Consider the following 12740-nt stretch of genomic DNA (forward strand, 5'->3'; position numbering starts at 1 on the left):
GTCTTGCTTTTATTTTATATACTTTTATAAAAGAGTCTTGGTACGTGGTGCTTGAGTCAGCGAATGACTTCTAAACAAATTAAACAAACTTTTTAGTATATATTTATTCTTTATTTTTGAAAACCAAATCTAACTTCTCCCCACCCTCTTCCCCTCCATCCACTTTTCTTCGTTGCTGCAATTGCTGAAAATATATTTAATCCAGTGGTTGTTTATAATATCTAAAATTTGTTATTTTGATGGTAACAATGTTTATTGTTTCTGATGCAAGTGTCCTAAATAATAAAAATTTTCCCTTTTTGGAAGTTTTATTAATTATACAATTCTTAGTATAAATTAAATTTTTATTATTTAGTACTTTATGTATTTTTAGTGAACACTGTATCCATCAATGAACTTTTCAACCCAAGCCTTGTTAAACAATGTCTTGTATACTGCAAGACCATCATCTTGCAACAGTACTTCATCTAGTATTATTAATACCCGCATGGTACCTCGCTCCGCTAATCGAGAATCAATTTTTATACCCCCGATGATTGGTGGCACATTTTTTAGCATTGCAACAATCGGTGGAAATTTTTTGATTATTTTAGCTTATTTTACAAACGAAAAAATTAGAAGCATGTCAAACGTTCTATTAATATCATTAGCATTCACAGACATGTTTATCGGACTATTTCCTGTGACCATGAACATCCTGGAAATGTCTATGGGTTATTGGCCTCTGGGTAAAGAAATGTGTAATGTAGCGCTGATGCTGGACTACGTCTCAGTTCAGTCTTCAATAAACCATATTGTTTTGATTAATTTTGAGCGGTATCTTGCATATAAATCCCCATTTAAACATCAGTTACTCCAAAAAAAATCAAGAGTTATTATTAAAATAATCACAGTGTGGTTCATAGCTGTTATAATATGGGCACCTTTTATCAACGTTTATACATACAAGGTGAGAAGCGACAGTCCATTTAATATGCATTGCTACAACCAGTTTTTAAATGCTACAGATTATAAATTAAAAAAATACATTTTTGTTACGGTGTCAGTAGTTGGATACTTTTTACCGCTTGGTATTATGATTATCACGTACTGGAAAATGTATTTAATAATAAAGCAAAAACTTAATCAAGCGTCTAAATTTTTCCATGCTCCAAATACAAAAAGTTGTTCGACTGCAAAAACAACTAAATGGCATTTATTAACTTCACCATCTGATGGGATGCAAGATAATGCTACTGATAAGCAAAAAAATCTAGATTCAATAAAAAGCCTAAAAAGAATACTGATACATAAAAAAGCATTGCGTCTCATTGTAAGCATATTATCAGCTTTTATATTTACTGGGTTACCTCTTAATGCACAATGGCTTGTGGTTGGCATGTGTCCAAAATGTTATAACAAAACATTATTTGATGTATGCAACTTTTTAGCATACCCAAACTCTATAGTTAATCCTTTTCTTTACGCATGCGCAAGTCGCACATTTCGTATGGAGTTCAAAAAGTTACTTCTCTGTGGATTTTTTTGGAAATGTGTTTCGGGTTCTAAAAAGTTACACGTCAACTATCGTGCCAACAGCAAAGCAAATTATCAAGAATACAAAGAATTATCAGAAAGTGTTTCGATGGAAATTATATAAATGTTTTTGTTTGTTGGCATGCAATTATGGGCACGGGTAAAATGTGGATCTGAGGAAATTTTCAACATGTAAAATGCAAGAGCAAAGGGCGGAAAACTTGTTCTAACCTTTTTCGCCACACTACCCCAACCAAAACCAAAATTTTGCATGTTCTTTCTAAATCAGTTGATTTAAGTAGCAAAGCCCCGTGACCAATAACCTTATTTCCACACTTTACTCCTATTTTTCTTTTTTCAAAAAAAAATAGGTTTATTTTAGATAAAAAACATGTTGTAAAAAAATCAATATAAATATGAAACTATCAATTAGTTCTTTACTAATTGATAGTTTCATCTACCTGTTTTAAATAATTTTATTTTTTATGGAGTTTATCTTTACAAATATTTTTAAATTTTTTTTTAAGTTAAAATAAAATTTTTTTATTCAAAAAAATTTTTTTTTTTTTCTTCCTTTCATTTTTCATAACTTTAAAATTTACTTTTTTGTTTAATTCTAGCTTAACAACTTGTCGTTAGAGTATTGTGTTTACAATAGAGTTGGAAGCGAAAAAAACCAATTGGTGACGTTAAGGAGATGAATATTTGTTGTTGTTTTTTATATTTATAATAAATAAATGTTGCTTTTTATTTAATGTGGTTTAGTGTTTTTAAAAAATTGTTATTAACAATATATGTATTCATAAATGGTACATATAACACATAAAAATGGCACAAGACATGCATACCTTAGAAATTGGTAATTCAATTGTTGAACTAAAATCTGCTCCACCTATATCTATGCGTTAAATTAATGTTTTTTCTGGTTTTAACCGTAAAAATAGCGGAATACTCTAGAATAATAACCGTGAAAAGAGCGGAATACTCTAGAATAATAACCGTGAAAATAGCGGAATACTTTAGAATAATAGCTGATATAGGTTTGAGCTAGGATAAGAACTTGAATAATCTAAGTAAATAAGAATCATGTAATATTTGTAACAGTATTAGTACCAAGTTTAAATATGAAGGACAAAGATATTTTTAGTTACTTGTATTAAGAAAAATATGATAAAAAATAAGTAAATTTATTTAGTGTGCAAATAAAAATAAAAATTTGTATATTGATTTCTTGGCAGATGTGTACTTGATTCACGGATGTTAGATTATACTTTTCGTTTAGGTTTATTTCAAACTTATTGTTAAAGTTTGCTGGCAAGAGGGTGTTGTAGTATCTATACATAAAAATTAGATGCTGATAAATTTTTTTTTTTCAATTTTAAATACATTACTTACATATCTTTATTTAGCGGTTTTGCATGTACTTGTTTGTGTATAAAATATAATTCTACTTACAGTTTTTCTTTTAAAGCTTTTAAAAACATAAAATTAAATAATACATATGCTAAAAAATGATAGTATAACTATATTAAGAATATCTTTAGTTATCACTGGAAACAGTTTTACAGTGAACTTTTTATTGAGCTATACTTAAATTTAGATTGTTATTCTAAACACACCACTTTTTAATATATCTTTTGTAGTAACAAAAGTGTTTTAACTTGTTTGGCCATCGTGGGTACATAATCAGTACATTGTCGTTATTACAAAATTCTTTGGAAAGAAAGAAAGAGTAAAATTAGAAGAAGCTGTTTATAATTGCAATGATAAAAGCAATTTTTTGTTTCTTGGTGTTTTTGGAAAAACAATAATTTATGGAAAAAAACTGGAACATTTATATTTAGCTATTGAACTCATTAAGTAAAGTTATTATATAACCAAGTTGTTTATCCCCAGATAACTTTCTTTGAGAATTATGAGCCTTATTTACTTATTTTTTGGGAAGTGTTGTTGCAGACACGTAGTAGTGACACTTTTATTGGTTTGAATCTTATTCAAGCATTGAAAGATGTTATCTCTTTACTTATAAATATTGATGATCAACCCCTTCAAATATGTTATGAATAGGCCTTAAAAGTGCACACAAGGTGAATGTTACAAACAAAAGCCTGGAACTAAATCAAATATGTTATGAACAGGTCTTAAAAGTGCACACAAGATGAATGTTACAAAGAAAAGCCTGGAAATTAATTTTTTATAAAAAACAGAACTAATACTTTTTTCGAGTTCATTTCACATTGTACGAAATTGGTTATCACTGCTCATTTGCAAGACCATTTGGGTACTGAATTTCACACAAGGTTAGATGATGCAACTTTGAAGTGTTATAAAACATCTGTCTTTTAGTTCATTTTTTCTAATCTTTAGTTTCTTCATAAATTATCGCATAAAATTCAGTGTTTTTGTTATATCATTCAAAATGACCACATTATATCCTTTGGTGACTTTTATATAACAGACTTATCAAACATTTTACCAAAGGCTTTATTAGGCTTAATTATTATTCCCTGTCCCAAAGACTTTATTAAGTGAGCTTGATCTGTTGAAAGCAAACTGGTAGTTGAAAGCAAACTTCAAACATGACGTTCAATTTTATATTGCTGAAACATTACAAGCAACAAATTTTCCACGGTTTGAAAACTTCAAAAATTATAGCAAGTTACTTCTCCCTTACCCTTAAAATTATAAATGGTTGCAGACTTTGATTTGAAAAATTTTTTCTTTACTTATAACCATAATATTCTATAAGAGTTCACTTATATTTACTTATATTCTTCACTTTTGTTTACATATATATAAATTTTTTTACTCTTGGTTAGTAGTTAGGAATGGGGAGGGGGGGGGGAAAGTGCAATAAACTTTTTTTTGGACATACACTAAAGTTTCCTGTATCTGCCCCTGAAAACGTGTTTCAAATGTATTGTTATTCTTTTCTTGATGTTATGCAATTATTTTTGTTAACTAATATAATAGAAAATTTTTTTGAGAAAAATGAGCAAAAATAACAGGGTTTTTTTTGTGTGTGTATGGGAAGAGGGGGCTGCATAGCATTGGTGTGTGCACATCAGAGAAATGGTGACGGACGTTTAATTTGAAATTTTAATGGGCTAAAGTGTAATGAGTATTCATAAAAAATTTCAGAGAATGACAAAGATGATTAAAACAAATAGGAAACAAAAACTTATTAGATTATTTAAAAAATTCTCTGACTCGTTTTTCACATTGTTTCTCGGATAAAAATCTTTCGAAACATCGAAGATGGAAAATGTTATTATTTAACTTTTTTTATTTAATTTAAGCTCGTTCAAAACAACCTTTCAAATAAAGTTTTTTTGAAGAAGTCGTCGTTATTTCTTCTTGGTACATTACTTTCATAAATGCAGTATAAAAATATTTAAAATTTAGATATAAGTCGAACATCTATAAATAAATGACAGAAAGTATTTATAGACTGTTTTTAAGTTTGACATAAATCTTAAAAAATCTTTAAACGGGTAACCGCCCTTTCGTCCGGAATTTTCACGAAATTCGATAGCGCTGTTCGTAATTCTTTCAGACTATGTTTATTTGAGATTAATTTGGCGGTCAAAATAATCTCAAAACGAAAGTGTTTTTTTCAAACATTCACGAAGCAATCGTAAAATATAATATGTATTTCAGTATACGATAGGTATATCAAAACTCTTATGCATGTTTTGGACGTTTGTTCAAGATCTAGTTGACATTAATTTACATATTTCGACTCAAATCAAATTGGGAATCAACGTTTACATTTAATTCAAATTAAGGAATATTCAAATATAGAGGTGCTACACCTGGAATAAGAGAAAGTTAATTAGGATATTTTGGTAGATAGATCCATCTACCGAAATATCCTAATTAACTTTCTCTATTTCCAGGTGTATCATCTTTATATTTGAATATTTCTTAATTTGAATTAAATGTATACGTTGATTTCCAATTTCATTTGAGTGGAGATATGTAAATTAATGTCAACTAAATTTTCTCTCTTTGTCATAATTGAAAAGATTGTCTCACTTTATCATATTTACCATTTTCTCACTACTGATATAAAAATCACTCCTATCTCTAAAAATCCCTTATCTGTAATTGTACTGTTTGATGAGCTATTATCTCTTATTCCATGGAATGGCATAAGAGATAATAGTGACAAAATAGTAATTATGATAAAGAGAGACAATCTTAATATTGTTAAGATTGTAAAAGATTAGATAAAGTTTTTTTTATTTAGAAATTTGTTATTTTTGTTAGATATGGAGTTTACTAGTGAGGGCTCAGTAAGAGTGATGCTATTTATCAATATGTAGACAACTGAGTTTTGTTTGGGTTAAATATTGCAAGCAACTGTGAGCATCAAACCATTACAGAGACAAAAGCAGACTCAAGATTATTTTCTTTTTCTAAGTGATTAAAATTGATGAATTTTTTTATTGAGACTGGAGTATTATTAGCAAATCGAATAATCCAATATTAGTTAAATTATGGGAAAAAAAGTTTATATAGGTTTTTTGTAGTAATTATTGTTTTTTTAATTTTTAAAGATATTTTGGCTACTAATGAATAGTCATGTTATTTTGTATGAAAATATTTCCATAGAAATAGACTTGTCATTTTTATTGCGCTCTAACAACTTTTCTAACAACTTATTTAAGTTTTCTAATCAATTATTAAGTTGTCAACAACAGCATTGTGTTATAAAACAACTTTGTCTTTTTCTTTAAACCAAGGATTTTTTTTTTAAGCCTTAATTATGAATGAGTTTTAAATTGTTTAAAATGTTATTAGCTTCTGGTTTCTTATTTTGAGTTGTTTTATTACTATTATTATATTATTTTGAATTGTTTTATTACTATTATTATGTTATTAATTTAATGTTTAAAATATGAAAGTAATTGGATTTTAATGTGGAAAATTTTTTTTCCTTTAGTTTTAATAAAAATAATACTGAAGTTATAAAATGGAAAAATTTACTGACATTCTTGGTGCTGTTCGCAAAGACAGGTATGTATAAGTTATCAAGCCTTGGTAGGAATAAATGTAAGCAATTATGATAACAAACTCAAGTTTATTTTTTCTCGTTTGTTCTATGTTTATATGCAAAGTACAAGATTCAAGGAATTATGATAACAAACTCAAATTTTTTTTCTCTTTTGTTATACTTTCATATGCAAAGTACAAGTGATGCAATTCAAATGCATTGATTTTTTAAATGCTATCTTTTAATGCAACAATAATTCTCTTGCAATAACTAATATTTGTTTTGTAACTGTGCTGATAAAAATAAATGAATATATTTTTTTTAATTTTATATCTAATATATATATAAATATATTTTGTGTGAGTTTATTTATAAACATAGTTAAATAACTTATTCAAATGAATTTTAATTATCAGAATTAATTTTTGTGTGAACCAGTTAAGGGTGTGTGGGCATGACCAAGAGTTCAGGTTTGGACTAGAATGGCATGCGATTGAGCCCTAAAAACTCAATGCATTTGAATTGCATCACTTGTACTTTCCATATAAAGATGCTGACCACGCAAATGATTTTTTTTTTACAACTTGACTATGATTGTTTATATGTTTTGATGATTTAAACATTTCAGAAATGCGCTAGTAGAAAAATAGAAACACTAAGCTCAACTTAAACTAGGAAAAAATAAATTAATAATAATAAAGAAATAACAAAACAAAAAAAAAATAATAATAATAATAAGAAAAACAATTCCTTAAGAAAATATTTATAATAAAAATATATAAGCATAAAAATAAAAAATTAAAACTTAAACTTAAAGCAAAACTTTTTTTGTTTTTAATTGCGTTTGAAATTGCATTAATAAAACTTATTAATTGCTTTATTAAAACTTATCTATTTAAAAGTTTTATTAAAGTTACACCTAGCTCTTTCAAATTAAGTAACAAATTACTACTAATTGTTTTGTTTATTAAATGAACAAATTTTATCAAAATTATTAAAAAGTGTATTATAAAATATTTTTTAATTGTATAAACATTTATTTTTTCAAAAAAGCTGCAAAAAATTAAAAAAAAAAAATAACATTGTCTCTTTAAAATAGTGATTTTTAATAACTTCATGGTCTAATTAGTAAGTCAAATTAAAAAAAGAATTTAAACTTTTTTATTCGTAAAAATAGAAAGTAAAAAAACTAGCAATTTAATTTAATTTTAATTTGAGCATTACTAGCAATTTGTAACAAATTTAAAAGTTATTATACAATATTTAAACTCGTTCATTCCAATTGTTATTGGAAAAAAAAAAAATTTTTTTCCAAAAAATAAAATGTTTGTTTAGAAGATTTTAAAAAAATCGTAAGTTTTATTATAAAAATTAATTGTATTGTAATGAACATTACAAAAAACTTCAAAACTTTTCCATTAATCAACAAAATACATGCTTATATATATAAACAAAGTTATTTTATATTCTTGTATAATTCATATAAAATGTTCCTAAAATGAACGAGGTTTTGAACTTATTCATAAAGTAACTTAAGAAAAATTCTTTCAAAAAATAATCGTTTAAAAGATTTTTAGAAAGGCATGGAAAAATAGTTTCAAACGATTAAATTTATCATAAAAAATACATGCTTACGAAAAAAAATTATTTATAACTTTTTTTATTAATTTACACAAAGTGTGTTTATTTAAACTTTCATTATAATTAATTTTATATTTTTATTTGAAATCATTGCGTCAAATAAAAACTTTAGAAAAAATCAATGATTAAAAGTTATTTATAAAGTAACACTTTTTTTAATTGCATTTAAATTGTTAAAACATCAAAATAGCCGTGGTCAAGTTGTAAAAAAAAAAAAATTGTAAGCGTGGTCAATTAGAGAGTGCGATTGCGTGCCATTCCTGTCCAAGCCTGAGAGTTACTGCTAGCTAATTCTGCCATGGCATAGGATATGATTAGAATATGTTTTCAGGACTTGTTTTTTAAAATAAATAAATGCATAGGTTTACCCACAGCTACTGTGTTTTGCCAGAATAATGGATAAAGTTAGCAAAACACTCAGCTGTGCAACAAATTATTATATTTGTAAAAATTTTAATATTGATATTCAAGAGTTTTTAATTTAAATTAAAGAGTTTTCTGGTGGAATAGTTCACCATTCACAATTAAATAAGATTTTAGTTTTTTCTTATAAATAATTTTTTTTTTTTTCACGGATGATACTTGGAAGTATATTCCAAAGTTTAGAACCATAGTGGGATAATGCTTGATTACCAAAATGATTACTAAATTTTGTTTCCTTTAAATTTCTTTCTGACATTGAGTAGTGAATTGAATTGCTTAATATTGTTGGCTCTTCCAGAAAAACGAAATTTGTGCATTATTAAAAGGACCTTGAAATAGATTCTTTCTCTAATTTTCAACAAATGCAAATTGTTAAATTCCTGATCGCTTACATGATTTTCTATTCTTCTAATAGACTTCAGTTTTTTTATTAGTGTCTTTTCAATTGCAAAGTAGAGGGAGTTTGCACAGCTAGATTATTGCACAGCAATAATCTTGCTGTGTAAATATTAGTGAACATACTATGGTGCACAAATCTTTCTGTGATAAGAATTATTTGGATATTTTGCTCAATATGTTGTAGCAGTTTTTAACAATTTTATTTATTTGTATTTTTAAAGATATCTCATTGTCAAGTATCACACCTAAACTTTTTGCTGAGCCAACAAATCTAATGCATTCCTTGTTAACAAAAGCTTTATATCTAGGACTAGTGCATTGTATTGAGATGAAGAAAGGAATGCTTTTAGAGTTTGATGATCAACTGAGTATCCAAAAGTTATAACATTGAATATGTTCAGATATTTATATAGTGATCTCATATAGATACATAAGAGTTTTGGATCTAGGACTGTACCTCGTGGTGCTCCATGTTTTACACTTTGGTTCATAGAATATGAGTTACCAATTTTAACTTTTTGGTTACAGTTAACTAAAAATGATTCAAACCACTTGTAAACTGAGTCAATTATATCTATTTCACTAGTTATAGTCCAAGTAGTTTTTGTTGATCAATAGTGTCGAAGGCAGCACTTAGATCAAATAACATTAGTACTACAACAACAGCAATTTATTTATTTTCCTCAAAGTTTACATTTATATAATTATAATAATATATTAATAATAATGATAATAATAATAATGATAATAAGAATAAGATTCTCTATAATATTATAAATAATAAAATAAAAATATAATTATTAAGAATAAATATAAATAATTGATTGAGGAAGAGTCATTCATGCAGAATCCTGATCAAAGGAGTAACACCAAATAATTATATTAATAATATTAATTTAAAAAATAATAATAATAATAACAATAATAAATGTGTTCATTAATAGAGCAACAGAAGTAACAGCAAAAATAATAGTATTTATAATAATTGTAATAATAATAGTAATAATAAAAACAGTAGTAATGAAAGTAATAAATATTAATGACAAAAACAATAAATTTTCTATAGAAATAGAAGAAAATTATATTAAAAAAATTATAATTTTTAACTATAGAGTTGATAATTATTTATTCGGATTGATTGGTGTTGAGCTGATAACAATTTATTAATATTACAGTTATTAACAATTATTAATATTACAGTTGCCAATTTGTCCCCAAACTTGACAATAGTAGTTGAGATGAGATTGAAAAATTGCATAATACAGATTCTCAAGGGTAGTTTTATCAGCATAATGTTGAATTATTGAAAGCATGCGATTATCTCGATTAAGTTTATTATAGAGTGCATATTTAACAACGTGTGTTGGATATAAGTGTTTATTATTAATTTTAATTTTAGTTATGATTATTGAATAAAATTTTTTGTTTTGGAGATGAAAAAAATATTAGTTCAGTTTTTTTCAAGTTTAAAGAAATTAAGTTTGCATTTAGCCAATGAACTAAACTTTTTAGGTCTAAGTTTATATTCTTATTCAAGGAACTTATTAATATGCAGATGAGACTTATTAATATGCAGGATATAAGTATCATCAGCAAACAGGTGGACTGATGAGAAGTGGACAGAGTTATTTAGATCATTAATACAAATCAAAAACAATAAAGAGCCAAGAAAAGAACTGGGAACACCACAAACTTTATGTTATTTGATTTGTAACCATTAATGCTAACAAACTACTTTTGATTTGAAAGATAAGATTGAAACCAATTACAAGCAATTCTTTGGATTCCGTAATACTCAAGTTTAGAAATTAAAATGGTATGATTAATGGTATTGAACGCTTTTTGTAAGTCAATAAAAACCACCTACAAAATGACCAGTATCCAGTGCCTTTTTTAATTTTTTTTCGGTTATACTTTATTAAAGCGTGGTAAGTAGAGTGTTTAATTCAAAATCCAAGCTGAAATTTATTTAAAGAGTTAAAGGAACTTAAAAATGAGTATAATCTAGAATACATTAGTTTTTCAAAGAGCTTGCTAATGTTAGATATAATTGAAATTGGTCTATAGTTAGTACATGAGAGCTTTGAGCCATTTTTATATACTGGAATGACACAAGATAATTTCAAAATGTTGGGAAAAATTCCATTTAAGAAAGAGATATGCGGTAGTGGTGTAGTGGTAGAGCGCTCGCTTCATAAGCTAGAGGTTCCAAGTTTGATCCCCACCACGTCTCTGGTAGTACCGCCCTCAACTTGTTTCTTCGCGCAGCGGCCTTGTTCGTCAAGTTTTGTGTTTCGGAGTTATAGAGTTGAGAGAGGGTTATAACCACAATTAAGTAGCCTCCTCGTCTGTAGTGGCCTTCTGGGCCTTGGGGAGGTGAATTAACAGCAAAAAAAAAAATAGCTTAGAAAGAATATGAGAAAGTTCAGAATTACAATCAATAGGAATATTTATGAGGATGCTGTTAGGACCTATTGATTTTCAAGGTTTTATTTTAGATATAAGTGATGAGATTTCAGAATGGTTTGTTGGAGATATCAGTAAACTATGAAGATTTGGATGTTTAAGACTTTTTAGAGCTAATGTAAGAGTGAATTTTAGAATTAAGTTGATGAGCTACATTTGTGAAAAAGATGTTAAATTCTTCGCATATTAGAGTTGGTTCAGTTATGTATGTTTCGTTAACTTGTAACCAATTTGTAGGTAAATTACTGACATTTATTAGACTTTTTTTGCCTTTCCAGGTCTTACGAAGATTTTTTATATTTTCTGAAAATAAATTTTTGAAATGTATTTTTTTACTCAGTTTTATTAGATTAATTATGGTATTTATAGCATTTAAAGATAGTTTTAGTTTAATTTTATTTGTTGGATCTTTTATCCTTAAAATTTTCCCTTGAATAAGATTTTGAATTTGAATTGATTTTATTATTCCTTTTGTAATCCTTTGCTTAAATTGACGTTTAGTAGCGTAATAAATGGTGAATAAGAAGTAAGTTTAAAAACTCAGAAGTTGCAAAGTCTGAGTTTGACTGTATCAGATCCATGTTAAAATTGCCAAGTAGAAAGACAGATTTATTTTCAGTAAATATTTTTTGGAGAAGGACAGACATTTTATTATTGAAATCATTTACATTCATGCTAGGGTGTTTATATATAAACAACAATACCATTTGATTTTTTGGGAAAAATTATTTCAACAAAAGTAGATTCTAAATAGTTTGGTGATCAAACCATCTCTTCTTTTATAAATTAGTTTTTTTGATAAATATAACAAGGTTTCACCATAAGAAGATTTGGTTGGTGTGTGCTCAAAATTATAATTTTTAATAATAATTGGATGTGTGGAAGGAGATTCTTTTTTTAATCTTGTTTCTGTAATTCCAATAATGCTAAATTCAAAACTAATTAATGATAATAATATGTTAAGATCTTCAAAGTGCTATTGTAAAGAGGATATGTTTAAATGGAAAAATAACATAGAGTTTGTGATGTCAAAGTTATGAGAACAAAATTTATTAATGTCATAATATTGACAATCTACATCAAAAGATGAACAGTTTTTCTCATCAGAGACTGAAGCATGTGATGTAATAAATTTATTAAATTGAGTATAGATTTTATTTAATCCCCATGCTGGAAAGAGTTTAGTTAATAAAGGCAAGTCATCAGTTATAATAATTTTATTTGAAGAAAAGAGTAGTTTAAATTCATTATCAGATACATCAGTCAATGGAAAGACATCTTACAATTTACACAAATC

At 26.6% G+C, this 12740-nt stretch overlaps 1 protein-coding gene and 1 long non-coding RNA gene across 6 annotated transcripts in view; both read left to right on the top strand.

Moving 5' to 3' along the window:
* The first annotated feature begins 368 nt into the window (after positions 1–368).
* Positions 369–1966, top strand: LOC105847809 (muscarinic acetylcholine receptor M3). Its single transcript, XM_065787085.1, has one exon. It carries the CDS (start codon positions 392–394, stop codon positions 1637–1639), a length of 1248 nt encoding a protein of 415 aa, XP_065643157.1. The 5' UTR covers positions 369–391; the 3' UTR covers positions 1640–1966.
* Positions 1967–6448: 4482 nt separating this feature from the next.
* Positions 6449–12740, top strand: part of LOC105849692 (centrosomal protein of 63 kDa) — a 47505-nt gene continuing 41213 nt past the window's right edge. For 4 of the 5 annotated variants that reach the window (XR_010635710.1, XR_010635714.1, XR_010635711.1 and 1 more), the window contains exon 1: positions 6449–6537. This is a non-coding gene — a long non-coding RNA (centrosomal protein of 63 kDa). The remainder of the gene's footprint in view (positions 6538–12740) is intronic. The other variant, XR_010635713.1, reaches the window with a different exon arrangement.

Source organism: Hydra vulgaris, chromosome 01 (genome assembly GCF_038396675.1).
Source record: "Hydra vulgaris chromosome 01, alternate assembly HydraT2T_AEP".
NCBI lineage: Eukaryota > Metazoa > Cnidaria > Hydrozoa > Anthoathecata > Hydridae > Hydra > Hydra vulgaris.